This window comes from Micrasema longulum, unplaced genomic scaffold, assembly GCF_059751315.1.
Source record: "Micrasema longulum isolate JH-2025_06_02 unplaced genomic scaffold, ASM5975131v1 h1tg001532l, whole genome shotgun sequence".
In the NCBI taxonomy this organism is placed as follows: Eukaryota; Metazoa; Arthropoda; class Insecta; order Trichoptera; family Brachycentridae; genus Micrasema; species Micrasema longulum.
Window position 1 is genome coordinate 170990 of NW_028278715.1, and position 23370 is coordinate 194359.

The 23370-nt window shown below is 31.4% G+C and overlaps 1 protein-coding gene across 1 annotated transcript in view; it reads left to right on the forward strand.

Moving 5' to 3' along the window:
• Positions 1-22358, forward strand: part of LOC148275004 (uncharacterized) — a 165761-nt gene extending 143403 nt beyond the window's left edge. Inside the window, exons 9-12 of the mRNA XM_088236283.1 lie at positions 9536-9731; positions 15846-16297; positions 16518-18118; positions 22224-22358. Of these exons, the coding sequence (XP_088092409.1) occupies positions 9536-9731; positions 15846-16297; positions 16518-18114 (2245 nt within the window). The 3' untranslated portion in view covers positions 18115-18118; positions 22224-22358. The remainder of the gene's footprint in view (positions 1-9535; positions 9732-15845; positions 16298-16517; positions 18119-22223) is intronic.
• The last annotated feature ends 1012 nt before the right edge of the window (positions 22359-23370 follow it).

The following is a 23370-nucleotide window of genomic DNA, read 5'->3' on the forward strand; positions in this document are numbered from 1 at the left end:
TAAGATGATTTATTAGAATGTGAATAAGTTCTTGCTGTTTTTTTGCGAAAACAAATGCCTTATTTTTTTGATTAGTAAAGAATATGTCATTGAAAGTATTGTCCATTGCTAGCGATTAATTTCTCCCATTTTTCTGGCAGCATACGAATACCATCTCAAAAGGACGACCCATCTTTTGAGGTTTATCCACAATTTGGCATCGTCATGGGGACGGAAGTGTTACTCAACCAGACTATGAGTCATCGATCGGAACAAGTGGTAATTGAAAGAAGCAATGTCCAGTAAATACGTCGGGTGAGATAGGACTTATCATTTGAGGCATCCAAGTATGTTTTGACTGGCTTTGCAACATGTCACGAGTGGGGTCATGCTACAAAACTACTTTTTCTATGCCTTTCTTTGTTCTGCGACTATTTTTTCTTCAATGGTCGGCTCAAACACATCCATTTTAGTGAATATCGATCTCCCGTGATGATTTTGTCAGGTTTGAGGAGCTCATAAAATTTCGTTTGGGTCATGTAAACAAATGGTTTTCTGTCAAACTTGTTATCATGCGCTTCCTAATGCTAATTTAAAAATTGTTGTTTTTTAAAAAAAATATTTCAAAAAGTATTTTATTTCAGCAATATAACCCAAAACCTCTTGCAAAGTAGGCAAACACGCTCACCATAAGACCACGAGGCGGACAAACCAGTCAACGCACTGTGTAATATTACATATAATATTATAAATACCTACATCTAGTAGATATATTATGTAAAAAAAATATTTTGTTACCTATTCGTGATTATTATATTTCATTGAATCATTTCCACTGCTGTTATTCACACTTTTACTAACTTATTTTTCTAAAAGATCTGTATTTTGAAAATTAATGACAAAAATATTATTTTATACCCTTTACACACCACGTGGTTCATAGGGCACTGCAAATGTAACCAAAATACAGCTTAGTACGAACATATGTTACTTTAGGGTAAGGTGGTCATACTGATAATTCTTACGCTTCAGTTTTACGTCTATGATCAATGAAATATTGCAGTTCCAAAAAACCTTTAAAATTAATATTTTACTTTCGCACTCCCAGAAACCCAGAACCTCAAGAATGGTAGACAAATACGGTGAAATTAGCTCTACCTGATTTCCCCTTTTTAGGGTTTTTACCTCAGAGTTTTTATCTATTTATAAACGCTCGTCCAAGGTTCTGGTTCTCTTTCACTCTCAAAACTGTATTATTTATCTACCAGGCCAAAATTAAAAATACATTTATTTATTTACTAAGATAAAAAAACAGCCATTATACTAAATAAGAAAAAACTTACCAGTGATAAGCTATTCTACATAATTCCACATGTAAAAACATTTGACATTAATGTTATAATAATGAAAAAGAACATATGAAAAGATAAGCTTTTTGTTTACTCGGTTTTCAAAAATCTTTTTGCCAGCGGATCCATACGGATTAACCCTAGATCAGCGTTTCCTTTTTTATTATTTCGAACAAGAGAAAACAAATTTAGTTATTTATTTATATATACGCCCAATGGGCATTTTTAAGGACATATTTAAACATTGAAAATTATTATAAAAGAAATTAGAAAGACACAATGGTACTTAGTAGACTTGGTGGCAGTGGAAACGGGAGAGAGGTGTGTATAATTAAATTTGATTCAGTGATCGTATGAAAGAAGACAACCTGCTATCAAAAAAACCAAGACTGGTATGTTTGTTGGCAGACTTAAAAATTTTTGGCATAGAAAATTGAAAATCATAGTTAAATCTATGGTTATCGGTATGAAAGAGTAAGTTTTGTCTGAGGTTTTTAGTAAGAATATTTAATTTTATTGAGCTCAATAGTTCAGGCGCATCAGTGGTTGAAGTAAAATTGTTGAATTGGACGAGAAGGTCGAATTTATTTTGACGGTCTTAAGGAGAAGGTACGAGTATATTTAAGCTAGTTTCTCACTCATTATACGTAAACATTACACACTGTGTAACATTCACCATTCTGCTTATATTTGAACATCTATATTCCTTCAATTCTTTCATTTGTTGATGTTTGTGAAGTTAAAGAGCTGAAATCTTTATTTAAGCGGGTGAGATTCATCTAATTGAATTATTTCACCTACATACTAGGCAACGCCTGAAAATATTATTTTTTCAATTTCTATACTTCTTCATGGACCAGGTAATTTATCAACACCAGTCCATGAAGAAGTATAGAAATTGAAAAAATAATATTTTCAGGCGTTGCCTAGTATGTAGGTGAAATAATTCAATTTGATGAATCTCACCCACATAAATAAAGGTTTCAGCTCTTTAACTTCACAAACATCAACAGATGAAAGAATTTAAGGAATATAATGTTCAAATATAGGCAGAATGGTAAATGTTACACAGTGTGTAAAGTGGCCACTTAAACCAGCCATTAACAGGTCATAAGCTCTGTAGATGCCTAGACTTCTATATTACCTTCTCTTGAATGTTTTTCATCTCTGTTGTAAAATGTTAATCATTTATACGTATATTAGTTTCTGGATAAGCCCAACCTCCAGCCTATCTTTCTTAAAAATCGACGTTGAACTGATTATAATTATCATTTGTAATTAAAACTCTAGTATGTAATCGCTTTATATATCGTTTTAACGTTATGGTCACTTATAACATGTTATTTATTGTTTTAAGTGATCATAAATTGCGTAATATTCATATGATTGACCTCGGCCACAACAAAATGCAATATTTTCAAATTTTGCTTTAAATGTGTTTGCAACCACCCAATAGTTCCATATTTTGTCGAGTCTCAGACACTATAATTCAGATAAGATCATAACGATTCCCCTCTTCAGAAGGTTCTTCTAACACAAAGATTTCTTAAAAATACGATGCGTGACTTCTTTTGCAACTATATTCATAAAGTACGTTTATACACGTATACGAGGGCGGATTAAAAATGAAGTACCTAAGTAGAAAAAAAACTTTTTTTTTTTCAAAAATCATTTATTTCTCAACATAGTCTCCTTTTATTTCGACACACTTAGTAAGACGATATTCCAACTTTTTAATACTATCTGAACAATACGATTTCGGGAAACTCTCAAAATACGCGTTAGTTTCGGTTATCACTTCTATGTTTGGGCTGAATCTTTTTCCTGTGAGCCATTTTTTCAAGTTTGGAAATAGGAAAAAGTCACTAGGAGCTAAATCTAAACTATAAGGTGGATCAACCATTCGAAGTGAATTTCACGTAATTTTAGCATCGTATCTAATGCTGTGTAAACCGGTGCGTTGTCTTGAAGAAAAATCACTTTTTCTTCTTTAAATGTGGTCGTTTTTCCTCGATTGTATCATTAAATTGATTCAATATTGCACGATAATATTTTTCTGTGATTGTAGGTCTTTTTTAAGGTAATCAATGAGCAACATTCCGAGTGCATCTCAAAATACAGTGGCCATAACCTTGCCAGCCGATTTCACTGCCTTTGCCTTCTTCGGAGCACTTCGACTAGCGTCTACCCATTGTTTTGATTGATTTTTGGTTTCAGGTGTATAGTGGTGCACCCACGTTTCATCAACAGTTATTAATCGATGTCAAAAATTAACAAGATTACGCTTTATCATGTCCAAACACTACTGTGAAGTGGTCTCTCGAACTCGTTTTTGTTTGTCACTGAGCAAACGCGGCACCCATCTTGCCGATAGCTTTTTCATATGCAAATGTTCATGCAAAATGTTGAACACACGTTCATATGAGATGTTTACTATTTCAAAAATCTCACGCAACTTCACTCAGCGATCATTCATAACTATATCGAGGATTTTCTTGATATTTTCTTCAGTTACCACCTCTTTTGGCCTTCCTGTTTATGATATTGTTGCAGTGCTTGTTCGGCCGCGTTTAAATTCAGCAATCCAATATTTTACCCTTTAATCTGACGAAACAGACTCACCGTAATGTTTATCGAGCTTTTCTTTTGTCTCTTTTGCCGTTTTCCCTTTCAAATAATAGTGTTTAATCACTGCACAAAATTCGCTTTTTCAAATTTTTCAAGAAACACAAAAGTTGTTTGTGATGATTCAATTTGGGTGACATTTTAACAGCTGCCGTTCGACAGATTGCAATTTGGAAAAAATAAATCTTTTCTGTGTTTGTGCTGCCATCTAGCGCTAGATAGTTTGATTATCAATACGCCTTTGTACCTATTCTTCTAAAAATATATTTATTTATTTGTAAATTATAAAATACGAAGCATCATACAAGTCAATTACGTTCCCAGGAGACAAAACCTCATTTGGGACTTTATAAAAATTAACTTATAAACACATATTTAATTAACAGAAGTGGTTAATCTAAAATTAAGGAAGACAAGGTCATTAACATCACATGCTACGCAGACGATGCAATCATAGTGACAGTGACAATTCCTGATGATGAGAACATATCTGTCTCAGTTTGTAAAACAAAAAGTTTTTTTATAATAAAATAAATAAAACAACGTTGTTTTTAACCGTTCTTTTATTTTCTACCAACAGTTTTCAAAGCTAAACAAGCTTTTTTATCAAGGTATACTCAAATAATTAATTCTATCCTATTTTGTCATATCAATATTGTGCTTCGTATGGAACTAATAAATCAAGTCACCTTGTCTGATAATAATGAGAACCGTAATTTGAGATAGAAGTTGACTAAAGGCAATATTGTTTATTTTAGATTATTATTAGATTTCTTTTCTTATTATGAATCGCTTTTGTATTTTTTAATTTGTCTAATTTTTATATTTTATTTTCATCATAATGAACTTTTAATCCATCGTCCTTATTGAAATTATTTTTATTTTCTATTAGATGGTTTGCGAATTCAGAAAAAATATTATTAAACTATAACAACAGAGATGAAGAACATTTAAGAGAAAGTAATATAGAAGTCTAGGCATCTACAGGGCTTATGACCTGTCAATGGCTGGTGTAAGTAGCCATTTTACACACTGTGTTACATTTACCATTTTGCCTATGTTTAAACATACATATTTCTTAAATTAATCCATTTGTTGATTTTGGTAAAGTTAAAGAGCTGAAACCTTTATGTTGTGAGGAGATTCATTTGACTGAATTATTTCACATTCTAGGCAATGCCTGAAAACAAATTTCCAATTTTCAAACTTCTTCTTGGACCAGTTGGTTTTATTACAATATTTGAGTTTGTCCAAATGTAACAAAATACTGGATTTCGCCCCCTCGGGAGTCATTAAGATTAACAAATTACAACAGGGATGGAGAATACCTTAAAGTAGGGATTATGGAATTCTAGGCATTTACAGGGCTTATGACCTGTCATTGGCTAATTTAAGTGGCCACTTTACACACCGTGTAACAATCACCATTCTGCCCATATTTGAACATCTATCTTAAATCATCTTCTCTTAAATGTTCCTTATCTCTGTTGTAATATGTTAATATGAACAGCTCCCTAGGGAGTTGAATCCAGTCCTTGTATGCAAAAATTTGGGCAAACTCAAAATATTGTCTAATATTAAAAGTTAGGGACTTTGACTTGATGATTTTTTAACAATATTCCGTTGTTATTAGTTGTGTAAAATGCAGGTTTATGGTAGGGAATAAGATAATTTATTTTTGTTATCAAAAACATTTTTCACTTTGTGGTATGACATTTTACACTTATTTGTTTATAAATTTGTATAAACCACTTTTTTTATATTTTTTATTATTATTCATTTATTTTCTTTATTTTTTTTTTTTATTATAAGTACGTGTAATTATAAGTTAGTTAAATTCCTGACGATGAGGTAGTAACCTCGAAACCGGTCAAAGTGTAATTAAAAAAAAATTAAGTGGTTTATACAAATTTATAAACAAATATGTGTAATAAGATAATTGTTTAGACAAGTTGTCATTTATGAAAAAAAAACCCAAAAGAAATAATAAAAAAAATGGTTTGAAATATTAAGGTTTTAAAATCTTAAGCCACAGCGTCCTTAACTCCGACGTGAGGGAACAAACGAATAAAGCCTCGGCAGCATGAAATGTCGTATGGCACGATTAACAAATACGGATTGGAAGCAAGATTAGGATAAACAAAACGTGTTTCAGATCAAACATGGTGTATGCAATAAGACGAGGATAGTATGGAAGAACAAAAAAAATAAAAAAATAATAACTGCTCAGAACGTCAAAGATGAAAGAACTAAGGGTAATCGCTGGGAAAACCCCAAGGGGCAGAATCTGGAGTCAAGAAGTTAGACGAACTTGCGATACGAAAGGCTCGGTAGATAGATTCTAGAGAGATTACGTTATCGTATACTTTAACTTGTTTCTCGTAGAATTAGAGACGGCTTGTGGTCCCATGAGTAGTGTTGCGAATCCGGATCAAGAAGTCCGAGGTTTAAACACCAATCAAACATGTTCAATCAAACTAGTTTTTCAGCCAACATAAACAGGAAAAAAACAGAAATTTGTTAAAAAATATTAGTTAAAAAAACTCGCTGCTTTTCTATTATGGTACTAAGGCGAAGTAAATGAATTTTAAAATTCTTTTATTCGTAGGTTGAGAAACAATGAAGTACTGTTCATCGATTAACATAGAACAAACTATGGCCTTAATTCTCTAATGACCCGTCTTTGTCGTATTGCAAGATCTGGACTTTTTTGGTTTAAGTTTACAACGATTTAAACGAGCACTAAATAAATAGTCCAGATCTTGTCTTGAAATACCTTATGTTTGTCAATTCTTCTTTTTTTTATGTTTTAAACTATTCTTTTAATGTAATATTTAAACCCCATAAATTGTATACATGGATAATGGCCGTTAATAAATAAATAAATAGTTGTGTAATTTATACGCGCCGTTTTTTGTGAAAATCACCCCAAGAGCGCTGTACGATGCATAAATATTCTAACACGTCTAGAAGCTACAAAGCGGGTAAATGGTTGGGATTCTAGTTCAATTATGATCGATTTCAACAACAGATAGGAGCTAGATTACAGCACGTCTTTCAGCTACAGAGCGCGTGGACTGTAAGAAATCTACCCTAAATTTTCATTATTTTTTTATTTTACATTATGAAATAAGAATTTAGGTAACAACACATGTATTTAACTTAATTTTTTTAAGAAAAAGAGAAAAAAAACTGATTATTAACTCAATATTTAAATTTTCAGACCATTTCCTAAAAGTCGTAAATAACTTGTGCTGGAAAAATGGAAATCGAGTTGTGGTAGAGTGGGATTTAAACCTTAAACCTTTGGTCCGTGAGTCCACAATACTACCACGGGACCACAACCCGGTTCGAATATCATTTGCATTCAACGAAATGACAATGTTGATGTTAATATTTTTTTAACACAAGAATATGATGAAACAATAATACATAGCGTGAGTGTACTTATGATCATAAAATAAAGTTTTGTGTTGTTTTTATATAAGTTTGGTTGGCTGGAATTATATTAACAATGTTTTGAGTCTGTCCAAATGTTTGTAGATAGGCTGAATTAACCCCTGAGGGAGTCATTTTGATCGAAATTAGTTGCGATAGAAAGATTTTTTTTTAGAAGGAAATATGGCAGTCTAGGCATTAACAGGGATTCTGATCTGTTATTGGTTGGTTTAAGTGATGACTCTACACACTGTTTAATTTTCAACATTTTGATAAACTTGAAAAATTGTTAATTAAACAAATTGGTATAAGAAAAAGTATTCAAAATGAAAAAAATGCTTTCAGGCTTTTCTTTATATTTGAAATGTTCCAGTCGAATGAATTTTACCCACATGATAAAGGTCTCAGCTATTTCAGTCCACAAAATTTAACAGATAGAAGAGTTGAGGAAATGTGGATGTTTAAACATAGGCAGAATGGTAAATATTACACAGTGTATAAAGTGGCCACTTCTACCACCCAATGACAGGTCATAATTTCTGTAAATCCCTTGTCTTCGATGTTTCCTTTTTTATAATTAACATTTTTAAATGTACAGTTATGTGTACATCCGTGCATACATGTATGTTCATAAATTATTATCGATGCCAACCACTGTAACTAAAACAAAATATAAAAATAATATAAATTAATCCCTCGACACGGGTTATGCCTACAAAGGTGTTGAAAGAGATAAAAAAGTACTTTTTTTAATATTAGATAAATGTTTTTCGTTTTTGCTGCAAATTTGGAGTTATCGAGTTCACGAATTAAGCCGTCGATATGTTTCATACGTCTTTGTTTTTAATTTTTGTATAAAATTGTAAGATTCAGTATGTCCATGTATTTGTAATTTTCTCAAACAGAACGATTTGGGTAGGTAGGAAAAAAATGCCTTAAGGCAATATGCCCGCCCTTATATGTATATTTATTGTATATGTATATGAAGTGTTAAATAAATAAACTCAGTGTCCTTATTCTGTAACTGATTTGTTTTGTTTTTGTAATAATAAAATTGTATCGCATGAGCGGAAACGAGAGCAAAATACGACTTTGATTGCGTTGGAGTGAGGTGGATATATGACGAACGAAGCAACATTGTGACAAAATAAGCCTGCTTTTTGTGTTTTCGTGTAAGAAAAAGATTTAACGAACAACTTGAACAAAATAACATACATTACCTGAAATTAAAATTACGCGGTAGTCATGAAATTCCTTTTCCAGGGTATCTTAAAAGCTTGAACGCGAATGAAAATAATTATTTTAGTTTTCTCGAGTAATTCAATTCAGTAGGTAACAAAATTAGCTGAGATTTTGTTGATTAAACATTAAATTTTCAAGTAAAGCTCTTCCAAAAGACTAACGATATATCAAAGTCTAATTTTCTACTTAAATTTAAGAATATTTTAATCTTAAAAATTTAAGTAATTACATTACTTAAATTTTTGAACTGGATTTTATTTATTACGACATTTTCCCTAGGGATATACAGAGATGATAAATTTTTACTGGAAATATATATGTAATTAGATAAATTATAAATGTTTTTTACAAACATGATTTAAACAGATGTTTTTAATTTTGTTTATTAAAGGCTTTGGGACATTTCTAAATAAGGTGCATAAAGTTGGTATGGTTAAAAAACAAAATTAATCAAAAGTTTTGAAAAATAAAATTTAATATGAAAAATCAGTTTTCAAAAAAAAATTTTTTTTACATTTTTTTTAATTTTGGAAAAAAAAATGCGGTCTACAGTTGAAGTTTTTTTAATGATACCATGAAAAAAGACAATACGTAAGTTCGGAGTATTTTGATATTTTTTATTTGTAATATACTATCAAACTAGACCAATATAAAAAAAATTAATTATGTACCGTATTTTAATCTTTCTCGTAGTGTAGTGATCAGCGCGTTAACTATGCAAGAGGTCTCGGATTCGATTTCCGACGTAGTCGACAGTATTATATTTCAAAGTCCCTGGACTGGCACCCGAAGCGTAAGACTGGGATTCCGGTTATATTTACCAAACAAAAAACCGTATTTTTCATCCGCCTGGATACATGATATTTATTATTTTTTTACGTATGCTATTTTTCGTTTTCCAGTTCTCCGAACCGCTGGGGCAGCATCCAGCCAGCTGGCGCAGGCTCCGCCCCCGGTTCCCCGGCCTCCAGCGGGCGCTCCGGTAGCCAGGGCCCCCCTCAACAGAGTGCCCCCGCTTCCGTCCCCCAGCGCCCACAGCCAGACCTTACACCCCGCATGTTCGGGGACACGCTGCTAGCCAATAGGGGCTCGAAACAGGTAGTTAGAGCCCTATAGAAGCTTCTAGATGCTTTTAGAAAATAGAACTCTTAAGTTAGTAAGTAATCAGTGTGTACCGGCTTTGAGACGTACCTGTCTCTTCGTTAAAACATTAATCACACTAAAATGCAATTCCAACTTTACACTTTTTTACCATAGCAGTAAATCGTACTTGAATATTAAACCACCCTGCTGACAGGACACGTGACGTTAGCAACACCAACCTGCACTGATAAAAAATTGTGCAAAAAATAAAAAAAATAATTACGCACGATTGGACACATATGTGTATAAAACCGTTTTGTCGCAAATATACTTTTTGAAATGAATTAAGATAGTATGTTAAGCCTTTTCACATAAAACAAACAACACCATCAAAAGTAGCAGAAAAACGATTTTGATAACGAATAGAGGTGTCATTTTAATAACAATTGTTCTGATGTTTAAAAGTTTAATCCCAGATATCTCTGTTTTTGTCAGATGACACCTTCATCTACTCATGTCTTCAATTATTTACTTACATTTGAAAATTTTGAGTACCAAGTTAATGCTTTAAATACTATTAAAAAAACTCATAAGGCTAAAAGTTTTCCAGCTTGTAGATATTGAGATATATTTATAATTACAAATAGGTTGTCTTATCTCTGAAGTTTTTTGACTTTGAGATTACTTGAATTTGTGATGAACGAAAAAAAACGAGAACGTATACACCACCGACTTGTCGTAAGAGACAACTGTCACTTAGCATTCTCGACATGGTTGGAGGATGTAAATAAATGTTGTTAAATTTATATTAAGTACCATATGATTTTGCACTGGTGAAGAAAAATAAACAGTTCAGCTACTGTCGTTAGAAGACACAACTCAAATTAGGTCTTTTTTGACACTTTTTTTTACAAATAGTGACTAAATTCTAAGTGTAAAATCGCGTTTCTATTGTAAAAATGAGGATTACATCAACCGGTACCAATTTGCCTTGTGTGTCATTGAATGAAGTTTTAAATGGCAGTAAAAACTCAAAATAGCAAAAAACCCGATTTGTGCCATTTTTTCGCGACACCACAGGTATAGTCATGAGAAAGATTGACAATATCCGACATTAGCCCTCGATATGATTTGCCAAACTCACAGTGAAAGGAGCAATGCTAGCAGTGGATTAAAATTCAAGTAAAATCGCGGTTTCTTATTTTAAAATTTAAATTACTTGATTTTCATAAAAAAAGATTTTATTTACTTTTAGTAAAAATGAAAAGGAAACCCTGGTTTTCTAAAACGATTTTCAAGTATGTGAAGGCAGTATTTTGTTTATTCGGATAAATCATTAAATGTGAATATCTTCTGATACCCATGTTATGTAGAAAGTATTAGGTTTTTGAAGTCGTGGAAGTTGACTGCGAACTGTTTATCTGCAGTGGTTGTCAGATTGTCTTCAGCTTTCCACATTCACTCCCTACCTGGAGCATATAAACACTACCAGTTCGTCGTCGTTCAGGCAAAAGTTACTTACACTAAAAATTCATTTCTGAGTTCAAGGTTAGACAGAAAAAATTTGCATAAATCGAATTTATTTATTGTTAGCAAAAATAAGTCGTCTGACTCGCAATAAAATCTCAAATAGCATAAATCACTAAGGCAGATATAATTTATTGACAGCTTACGCAGTTAAGACAGTTATCCTCCTAAAAACAACAACCTTTTTTCATGTTTTGGTATTTGTAAAATAAAAAGTAAAACAAAGAAGAATTTTAACCATAATTTTATTGTAATTATTTATTATATTCCCTTTTTTTATATCTCTTTGGCTTGCATTATCTAGATGATAAAAAAACAAAAGTCACCTAACCAAATGTTAGCCATCTTGCCACATTAAAAACCTTCCAGACATAAAAATGCATCCGAAAAAAAAGATTATCAATCCAATCCAATAAAAACATTAAGAAATTATGCTGTGTACATAAAACATCTAAAACACAAAAAACAGACAGGACAGAATCAGATGACCGTCAGACAAATAATTGTTTTTATTTAATCTGTCAATTATTCTAAATTCATTTCATATATTTTTATCGGTATTCGTAGAATGTGATATTTTCCTATTCCGCGCTTTAATATCATTTGAATAATGTATCAGAGTAGTAGCAGTATTTGTGTGGGTAGATGCTTTAAAATTCCCAAATGTATAATATATTAAATTTTTAAGTATTTCACTAGTAAAAAAATCAAATTTCTTTATAAGGTAAAACGTAAGCTAAGGCTCTATTAGCGTAAGATTTTTTTATTTGTTTCCAAAGTCAAACAAATATTACAAACTCAATGCCCAAGCATAGAAATTAATATTTTGATAAAGGTTTTTATAATATTTACTTAATAACGATAAAAAAGACGCGATATTTTCTAAAACTCAAATTAAAACCTTCATCAATAGTAAAGAGAACAAAAAACTCTCAAAAGCTGTATAAGCGCTGAATGTTTACACCCATAAGCTGCTCTATGAAAGCTCCAATTTTCCCCTAGCGCTTAATTTTGACTGCATTGAAAATCAAACGAGTCTGTTTGACTTGGATCGAAAGCTCAATCAATGGTTACTAAAGGTTCATGGTCTGGTAGTACGCGGTTGGTAGGAAATCCGGTCTAGCCTTAAGGCTTCAGAGCAGAATATGCTGACTATTTAACTACTTTATGTGATTTTCCCATAGAAGATTCAGACTACGTAAATCATTCATTCAAAATAATCGACTTTGCTGTTAATTGAGAACGGTCTTGTAAAGGAGATGATATCTGACCTAAATGAAGGATTATTATTTTAACGATATTGATAGGTGGTATTTATTATTTTATTAGAGTTAAATTCATACTGCTTACCTAACTAGACAATAAATATAATTTTAAATTAAATTTACACATGTTTATATTTTAGAACGGGTGGTTGTGATTCATTTAAGAAGGATTTGAATAAATAATACGTATTTTTTTGTAAATATTATATGCTTTTCTTAACAATACGTAGTTTTAAATGGCTTATTATGGATGTAACTATTGTAACTTTATCATTGAATTTAATATTAAATAATAAAAAATGCTTGTGCTAACATTTTGATGCGCATAAATTTAAAATTCTAGATTATTATCTTTATTATTTAATTTATTCATTATAATGATTATTATTTAAAAGCGTTTTTAAGACAATGTAAGCCAAAAATGTATGTTTTGTTTTTTTACAATTTAATGAATTATAAATATGTGCATTATTCTAATGCATAAATATTTAAAACCAGAAGAATGATTTAATATCGTATGTAAAAATAATTTTTATTCTCATCCGTAAAGCGGTTTTTTTAAAACAGTTGAAGATTGATGTTTATCAAAAATATTATACTATGCTTTTATTTGTATCATGGTTTAGATTTTAAAGGGCCAATTTAGTAAATTGCAATATTACAGGGTTTAATTTTTTTAAGCCGTTTTTGGCGTTAGTAAAAACTCCTTCTCGTTTTGGATAACTAATACATATATATTTTCAAACATGACAAAGGCGCCGGCGGTGTGAATATGAGCCTTAGGGTCATTCAACATCAATCTAATTTAAGTATGTAGTTAGATGAAAAAAATCCTAAGTCTTGAGCTAACTCAAGCACCAAAGTAAAGCTGGAAATCGAATAAACAAAAAAGTATGTTCGGCGAAACTTAAGTTTCAAGAATAAATTATGTCATAAAAACATAACCGTCAAATTTTTATGTGATGTCAGTTTGTTTACATTATTTACTTCCTTTTAATTTAATTTAAGAAATAATCATAACATCAAGTATAAAAAATAGTAGTTTAGTTATTTTATATAAAAAATAAAGGTAATAAAAGTTTGGTAATCATTTTATCAAAAACTGTAATAAAAGAGTGGCATTTTCCTATGACAGATTTCATTATTTCCTTGCTAACTTTTTTTATTGAGGTGATGTAATTTTTTATTTTTTTATTTATTAAACTATTTCATATGCACAATCATACGAGTCGCTGAGAGCCAGAGCAACTTTAATAACATTTAAACTAGATATGGTTAAAAAAATAAACAGTGATTCTTTAGAAACATCGTTGTAACAAAAAACCAGTCATGATATTATTATTAATTAAACCGTTTCGTGAAACTGTTACGCAAAACAACCATCAAACAATAATTGTTGAATTTTTTAAATCACCTCTAGTTCTAAGGTCACTCAAGGTCCTTTGACTCTTAGCGCCTCATATGATTGTGCAAATAAAATAATAAAATAGTTTTTTTTTTGTAATTGACTTCAACCCTCTACAAAATGTTTCATGTAAAAAAACGGCATGGGTCCTTTTAGATCCAAGCCACAGAATTATAACTTTTTGATTTGATGTTACTTATTTTGTATTTTATATCGGCTATTTAAGATATTTTTAATGGTAGCTCTGCGTTCGTATAGATCGTCAGCCGTAATTTGAAATCGGGTTTCTCGTAGGTACATATAAATTGGAATCAAACGCCATCTGTCGACGATCTACGAAGCTATAATTTGACAGATTCAATTACTAAGGTTTGTTAATGCAATCTGCTATAATTGTTCAAAGTGCCGTCTAAGCTTATAGAGGCTGCATGGGAACTTCGAGTGATTCCCGACGTGTGTTTGCTCTGTGAGTGTTCAATCAATACCATCCTAATCTCTGAAAGACGTTCGTTTGATGATACGATGCTCTTTAATTGGATGGTGTTATGCAAAAAAGTGTCAAGCAACAAAATCTTTAAAAAAATATTTTATGTCAGAATCATGATCCAAAAGTGATATTTTATTTTATTTTTATTTTGTTTATTCAGAAAAACATAAAATAAAGCCAAATCAGTTGTCCACATAAATACAATTATTTCAATCCATTTCAGTTAGATATTTATTCATAGAAGTGAATGTGTGCGAGTTTTTTTGTGTGAGGATGCGTGTGTAAGTGAGTGAGGTGTGGTTTTGGTAGGTATGTGAATATGTGTGTGAGTTTATATGGGTGTGAGGGTGGGTTTATGGACAGGGTGAGTGTGTGTTTGATATGAGTGAATAGAAACAACTTAAATTTATAATGTAAAAAATATCATTTTTTTTATAAAGAAACATATTTTTTTTTTATATAATAGTTTTTTAATTTTTGTTTTAAAAGTGAGTTTACTGCAGTTAAATATGTCTATGTTATTGAAAAATACATTATAATTACGCGCTAAGCAAATCAGAGGAGAGTTCTGTGCATAGTTATGATATACTCAGTTTGTAAAAATATCTGGGTCACCAATGTAGGATTTAGCTGGTTGTGGAGAGTAGACTCACCTTTGTTAGACAGAGGACACCACGAAGTTAATGTTCCAATGTGTATTTATTACTTGGCGAAAAAATAATGAGTCGGATTGTGTCGCGCAACTGTTACGGCGATTAAGTATTGAACTGACTACACTCGGGCCACATGCTGGATCTGAGTGACTGGATTGAGCTGACTTGGTTGGGCTAACTGACGTTCAATTCCTTTTTTTTTTTGAAGGAAATATTTACGTTCTTATTATTTACCTATATATTTTGATTTTTTGGGCCATTTTCAACGGGTTGTAAATAACTTACCGTTAGAAAATGGGAATCAAGTTGGGGTAGACTGGGATTTGAACCTCGGACCTCTGATCCATGAGCCCGCAACACTAGCCACGGGACCACAACTCGATTCGATACAAAATATTTATTTTTATCATTTTTTAAAAATCAGTTTGTATTAATATGTATATTCATACAAATTACCTAAGTAGTAGTTTTAAATAATAATACTTTTTTTTTATCGTTTCGTGTTATTCAAAACGATTTATTTTTTTAATAAATATGTGTTGACTGAAAAAGTTCAGCTTTTTTTTAATGGTTCAAAATATTTATATGACCAAAAATTTACTTTTTAAAATATTTTTATAACTAAATAACTGTTACGTAATAACTTGTTTTACAAACTTTATTTTACTTATAATTCCACTTACATGTATGTATTTTATTGTATATGCGACTAATATGTAAAAGGCACAAAGTGCGTTTATTTCAATAAAATAATAAAAAAATAAAAAATAATATAATATTATTTTGTTCTAGATTCGACGTGTTACGGCTTCCACTTCCGCTAAACAAGCCAACAATCATGGCCCTCCTCCCACTCTTCCAGCTCCGGTACCAACTCCAACTGTACCCTCAACTATTCCCACCCCAGCTCAAAACTCGCAAGGCCAGAAGAAAATCCCCCAGTCCCAAAGCGCTACATTTCAATCCTCCGCTCCAAACCAGTCCAAGTCAGCCACAATGAAGAATTCCACTTCTAGTGCATCTGGTTTTCCTTCAGCCCCAGATTCGAAGTCTTTTGGACCTCAAACTCTTCCAGCTAGGGCACAGGGACAAGCAGCTCGAGTTATTCCTAAAGGCGTTGCCCCAGTAGGGAATGTATCACTTCACAGTTCTAACGACAGTGGATTCTCCAACGAACCTCCGCCACAACCCGAAGTGGACTATTCTGATGATGAAAATGCTCCTAGACACAGAGTGCCAATCAGGTATAATGTAATATTAAATTAGTTATGCTGGTTTTCATTGTGTTGTAATAACTCACAAGTTTATGTTTAATTGCTATTTAGGCTGAATTAAAAAAAAGTTTTTTTCGTTTATTCGCTTGTTAATTAGGTATTTATTTTTTTTCTGTTTTCAATGCTTTCGTACGCTTTTTACAATTTTATTTTTTATTTATGTATTTATTATTTTAATTTTAAATGTTAGAAGCGGAGGTCAAAGAAGATACGAAGGACAAAGTAACGGACACAGTCAAACTTTGCAACGCGAACGCCCGAGGCAACCCGAAAATGGCCAGAGTTACGGAAACCCCAATAACGAGAGGAATAATTCCTATCTTACTGACGATCAGCAAATCATATTGCGATCTATGATTGAAGAAAAGGATGGCCAAAAAGTGAAAAGAACGAAATCATTCTGGAAATTCGGACGCACTACGTCCGAAGATATTCTCGAAGGCATGAGTCTTTGGAAGCATCGTGATTTAGTTGACATTGTTCCTCAGTACAAACGTAAAATGTACACGGATATCGACAATATGAATATTCCAGTTGAATATAGACCCAATAATGTGAGCAGCAATACTATGTCTGAAGGTAGTGATACTACTCTGAAACGCAATATGCCCAAAATGAGTGTGGACGAAAATAAGACTCTCGATAGGATGGAAAAATACAAAATGCAAAAGTCGAAAAGTTCGAGTGCAATAGTGAATCTGATTAAAAGTGAGAAAAAGGCTCAAGCTGGGGGAGAAAATCGAGTCGAACAGAAAAACATTAAAAATGCAAAACCAACACCACAACAAATAATTGACGATGAGTACAACTCTCGTAACGATCGGCAATCTAATAATTCTGATTTAACAAACTCGAGTACAATCAAAACAAATTTTGAGAACAGTTTTTACGACGACGAAAGCGGCGAAGGTTTAGTAGTGAAAACTGTCAAGAGAAAAGAAATTTTGCAACAGTACGATAACGATAATGAATCAGTAAGTGGTAGTGAAACTGAACGTAATTCAGTAGCTTCAAGCACGGATCCCTACGATTGCATAATAGTGGATGATCATATGACATTGAGGAAACAAAGAGAGCTAGAAAATAGGAGACTACAAGCGCAACAAGCTCATTACAATACAAAAGCTTCAGAAAAATCTAGAGATAGACAATACAATATGTCTGAAATAAGCGATAGCGATAATAATGGACCAATCAAACCCCATCTCCGAGCTACTCTTTCATCCGAGCGTCAAAAGACCACCACCAAATCGCAAGTGGATCACGCCCCCCAGAGAATGAGTACTTTCAAAACTTTTAAAGATAATGAAAGTGATTTGAAAATGTATTCAGACTCGAACGATACATTAAAGTATTCGGAGCACTCCAGAAAGGATGACAAGTATTACCAAAACCACGAAACCGATTCCAAAAAGGCAGCGAAAAGCAAAAAGTATTACGACCAAAAAGAAGAACAGCGTCGCCATTATATCGAACACTCAAACACGAATGGTAAACACAACCAGAGTTACTATTCCGAGCAATCTGATGATCATAAGTACAACGAAAGTTCTGAGCAGCAGAAGCCGCAACTATTACCGCGAACCAAACTACTCAAGGCAAATAACGTAGGGCCAACTATGCAGACAGTGATGAAGTTCGAGCAAGAGATAGGACTAATGGAGTATAGATCACCGCCGAGAGAGAGGACTAAGGGACACGATAGTAATGACTTTGTGGGAGTTCCTGGACATACCTACGGACCTTGGTTTGACCTCTGGGGCCGAGAACAAAGCCCCCGAAAGTAATCAGGTATGCCCCAAGTAATCAGACGCTATTTGTTATTTCCTCTAATTTGTAGCAAGCTAGTTTGTTTTTCAGTAAATTTATCGACAAAGCATACCTTTGACTGTTATATTTGTTTGTATTATGTCCTTTTGAATATATAAATATTTCAATTAAAATTATTTGAATAAGTTTGTTTTGTATGGAAAATAATTCCTTCTCTATTTGCGTGAATACTTTAACCATATTTTTAATGGATCTATTAAATAAACGAAGCTTTATTGTTTAATGTTCAAATAAAAACATTTTTTTGATTTTTTCGATGATGAGCACAACTTCAGTTATTTTTTTTCTACATTTAAAATTATTTTCAAAAATACGTTACAATATGAAATAATATAACTTAACATGCAATAAAAACCAAACAACAGCATAAGCCACTATCCAAGTCAAGAACTAGTCTCATTTATGGAAAGTTACAACTTCAAGATACTGAATAAATTTAAAGTAGATTACAATCATCATCATCATCATTCCCTTTCCGCACCTTTCCGGTGCATATGGCACTGCATCGGTAGACCAATCACAGCGTATTTTGATCATTTTTGATGACAATAGAAAAAAAAATATTTTTCAATTAATGTATTATAATTAATCAAATTATACTAAAACATGTAAGTAAAATGACAACTTTTAAATGCAGCTTACAGTTTTTTTTAACGCAATTTACTTAATTAAAATCTCTATAATTTTTTTTTGTTTTATTTGCATCTTATTTAAAAACATTTAATTAATTTTACTGTTTTAAAACAGTTTACATAAAAGTTTTACTAGCGATTCTTTATAAGTTACAAAGTAACAATTTTTCAATTTTTCCGTGTATTCTCCATCCCTGTTGTAATTTGTTAATCTTAATGACTCCCGAGGGGGTGAAATCCAGTCTTTTGTCTACAAACGTTTGGACAAACTCAAATATTGTAATGAAATCAACTGGCCCAAGAAAAAGTTTAAAAATTGAAAAATTGTTTTCAGGCGTTGCTTAGTATGTGAAATAATTCAGTCAGATGAATCTCTTCACAACAATAAAAGTTTCAGCTCATTCACTTCACTGAAATAAAAAAAAATGGAAGAATTGAAGAGATATGGATGTTCAAACATGGGCAAAATGGTTAATGTTACACAGTGTGTAAAGTGGCCACTTAAACCAGCCAATGACAGGTCATAAGCCATGTAAATGCCTAGACTTCCATATTCCCTTAGTTAAGGTATTCACCATCCCTGTTGTAATTTGTTAATGTAATCAAAGATTACATACTCGGACTGTGGACTTCGCGTTTTATGAAATGGTATTGCAACCTCATCCAGTGGCTAACTCGGTTATCATGTTGTGTAAAAGGATAAGAAATGTCCGTTAAATGTGACGTTGTTATTGAGATGGATAACGGTTAACGGTTAACGGTTAACGGGTAAAGGGTAACGTTAAGGTAATACAAAGTTACGAGATAAGAAAAGTACCCACTGGTCACAGTAAAAGTGGAGATTCCTCCATTTAATACGGTTGTACTCTTAATGTTCTTTTAGTCCGTTTGTCCACGAGATCTAAATCCGAGATCAGAAATATTTAATCGTCCGATGTACGAGTAGCGCCCAATAACAACAATCATCCTAGATGATCTGTCATCTTTCCGGATAATCTGATATTCTATTTTAATAATTAATTACTTAAATACGCCCAAAGGGCTTTTACATGACCGGTATAGAATTAAAGAGTTTTATGGTGTAACGAGTTTATTATGTTGGTATTTATCTAATAAACAACAATACAAACGAAAAAAATGTATTGAATGACTTTATGCCTTATTGATATAAATATACAATACTGTACAGTGGGGTGGGCCGGAACTATTTTTTTCCGAGTTTTGAAATAAAAGGGGTCTAAGAAGTTGCCTTTTGGATTACTTGGAATGCAAAAAATTTCAAAAAAATATTTGATACTACTTTTGGCCCTCAACCAGAGCTTGAAGTTTTCGAAAAAGTTGATTTTTTGTGCTAAACCAGCTGTCATTTCGTATTTAGGTAAGAAAATCAGTACAATTAAATTTTATAATGTGCATTAAACCTTATTAAATAAGCATCTAAGGCCGTGAGTTGCACTTTGTCTTGTAATAAATGGGTAGCATTGATTTAATGGGCCATTGTTTTCGTCAATATTAGCCAGGCACTCAACGGAATCAGTTCCACTGGGTGTAAACGTTTTGTATTTCGGTAGTTGTAAAACGTGTTCGAATTTGTAATGAGATAGAGTTATATCTTTTCTTACAAAAAAATAAATTTATCAATATAGATTTAAATCGGGTTGTGGTTCCGTGGCTTAGTGTCTCGGACTCACGGACCAAAGGTCGGTGGTTCAAATCCCAGTCTACCCCAACTTGATTCCATTTTCTAATAGTGAGTTATTTACAACTCGTTGAAAATGGCCCTCAAAATTCAATATTTGGGTAAATCGTAAGAACGCAAATATTTATTTTTCAAATAATTTTTTTTTTTTTTTAATTACAAAATGTTCAGACACTTCAAACCTCGGTTGAGGGCCAAAAGAAGTATGAAATATTTTTTTTTAATAATTTTTACGTTCAATGTGATTCAAAATGCAACTTTTTAGGTGGTGTCTAAAAAAATAAAAAACTTCATACATAATCGGCCCACTCCACTGTACAGTTCCCGGGATTATATATCGTACATCGGCACTTAGAAAGAGTCTGTCGGTCATTTTATCAACTTGACATTGTAAAGCGTCGTCTCTATTTCACGATTCAAATTCGAATTAGAGCAGGGCAAATAAAGTTTTCAAACTTATAATTGTAAGCATTATAGATAAACAAATAACATTGTAAATAACTATTAGCACTTTTATAACTCATGACTTATGAGATGCCAAACGATAGAAAGTTTATTTTTGTTGGATTTTGTTCGAGTTACAAATTCATATGGTATTTTCATGTATACAAATTACCCTCAAATTGGGTTTTTCGGTTTCTAATAATTATTAGAAAAAGACCTTCGGCTATATTCGGCTTTGTAGAGCTTCGTCTTTGTCATACACGTGTCACGTGTAATGTCCGCCAATGGTCGTTAAGCGTTCTTAAGGCTGATTGGGACAATTTCAAATGAACTATCAATAAAATAAACTTTCAGACTAAAATGAAAACTATCAAACTAAAAATAAAATAAGCTATCAAAAAGTTCGATAATTAAATAACTGTCAGCATTTTTATAACTGATGACTTATAAGATGTTACTAAAACTAACTGTTACTAATTGGTAAAACTGAAAATACCGTATTAATTGGTAAATCGAACAAAAATATATGATCAATTCTTCTCTAACGTTTGACATCTCATAAGTCATCAGTTATAAAAATGCTGACAGTTATTTAACTATCGAAACTTTTGATGGCTTATTTTATTTTTAGTTTGAAAGTTTTCATTTTAGTCTGAAAGTTTATTTTATTATTAGTTCATTTGAAACTGTCCCAATCAGCCTTAAGAACGCTGAACGACCATTGGCGGACATTACACGTGACACGTGTGTGACAAAGACGAAGCTCTACAAAACCGAATATAGCCGAAGGTCTCTTTCTAAATGCTGACACATATAATGCCATGTACTGTATATAATTTAATGTGTTCAAAAATTTAAGTTCATTGTAGTTATCATTTCAAATTACTTAGGTTAGCAGAAAAAGTCACAATGACTTTTATAGCATTCGAATAATGAAAATTATTTAGATTTAATCACGGTAGGAATTTTTACTCTAGAATGGAAAATACAACATAACAATATTTTCGTATTTGTTACCGAGCCGGTGTTGTCTGACGATTGGAAAATTTACAAAATAATAATATTTTTTTGCTTTATAGCAGATATACCTTGGATCAGTCTCAGATCTTCTGATATTATTTAATAAATGTGTTCTTAGTTTATTCTGGTCAATGTAACCTACAAAAATCATGTAATCATGTAATAACAATTCCTATTTTTGGTTTTAAAATAATTGACAGCCACTTTCTATTCCTCAAGAAAATTCTCGCAAATAGATTGTAAAATAATTATTTTAAAATTTTATTTTCAGGGTTAATCAATTTGCAACAGTCAAGCTTCGAAAAACATTGACGAATGATCGATCCGCACCTACATTGGAGTAAATGTAGCGTTTAGCATTAACAACAATATCAAACATAATTATTAAATATTTTTAACACTAGATGTAAGACAGAATGTTTATAATTATATATGAAATATATAAAGTTAATTGTGTTGTTTTGTTAAATATTACATATATTTATGATATTGCAAATTACATTATGCATAAGTCCGTATATAAACATATAAAGCGGTGATGGTTTCCATTATATCTTATAAACTAACTCTAAGAAAATTATATCAAATATTAATCTTAGGAAAAATATTTAAGGTTTTTATGAACCTTGAGAAGTTATACGATTTCTCATTTTGTTTACATTAAAAAGCCATATTTTTACATTTAAACTTACAGCATTTATATTATTTGTAAAATTAATTGGCTCCATTATTGCGAGTTTTTTAAATGACAACTATTCCAAATAGACGTGTTTCTTAAATACTACACACAATATTTTGAGATTTTTAAAAAGTTATCAATGAATGCCATAATTTTTTAAAATTATTTCAGTTAAAAAAAATATTTTTTAGTCAAATAGTTTGACATTGGCTGAACTTAATACGCAATTGTGCTTTTGGTTAATTTATAGTTATTTTTAAAAATTTCATTGAGATTGATTATTTTTTCAATTTACTTAAAAATTTTACAATATAATCTTTATTTTAAAGTAATAATCAAAACAGTTAAATATAAAATAAATTCTGGATTCGTTTTTTTCTTTACTTTATTTAATTGATCAAACTGCACAAATTGTGTTTTTTGTAATATGTTATTATTATGTACATTGAAAACATAAGTTAAAAGTTATGATTTAATTTTTTTTTAAGGATGTGAGCTTAACAAATATTATTTTGATTTTTACCATTAGTTAACATAGGCGATAAGTGAGAAATATGAATTGTAAAGATAATTTTTTTTATTGTATCTTTAAGTAATCATCTTTACTCATTAAAACGATGTAATAATTTTTTATTACATTGACCATATTTGCTCATCAAAACTAGTTATAACAAATATTATATCTATATAAAATACATAAACATACCATTATTATTTTATTAAATAGGTAATTATTTTG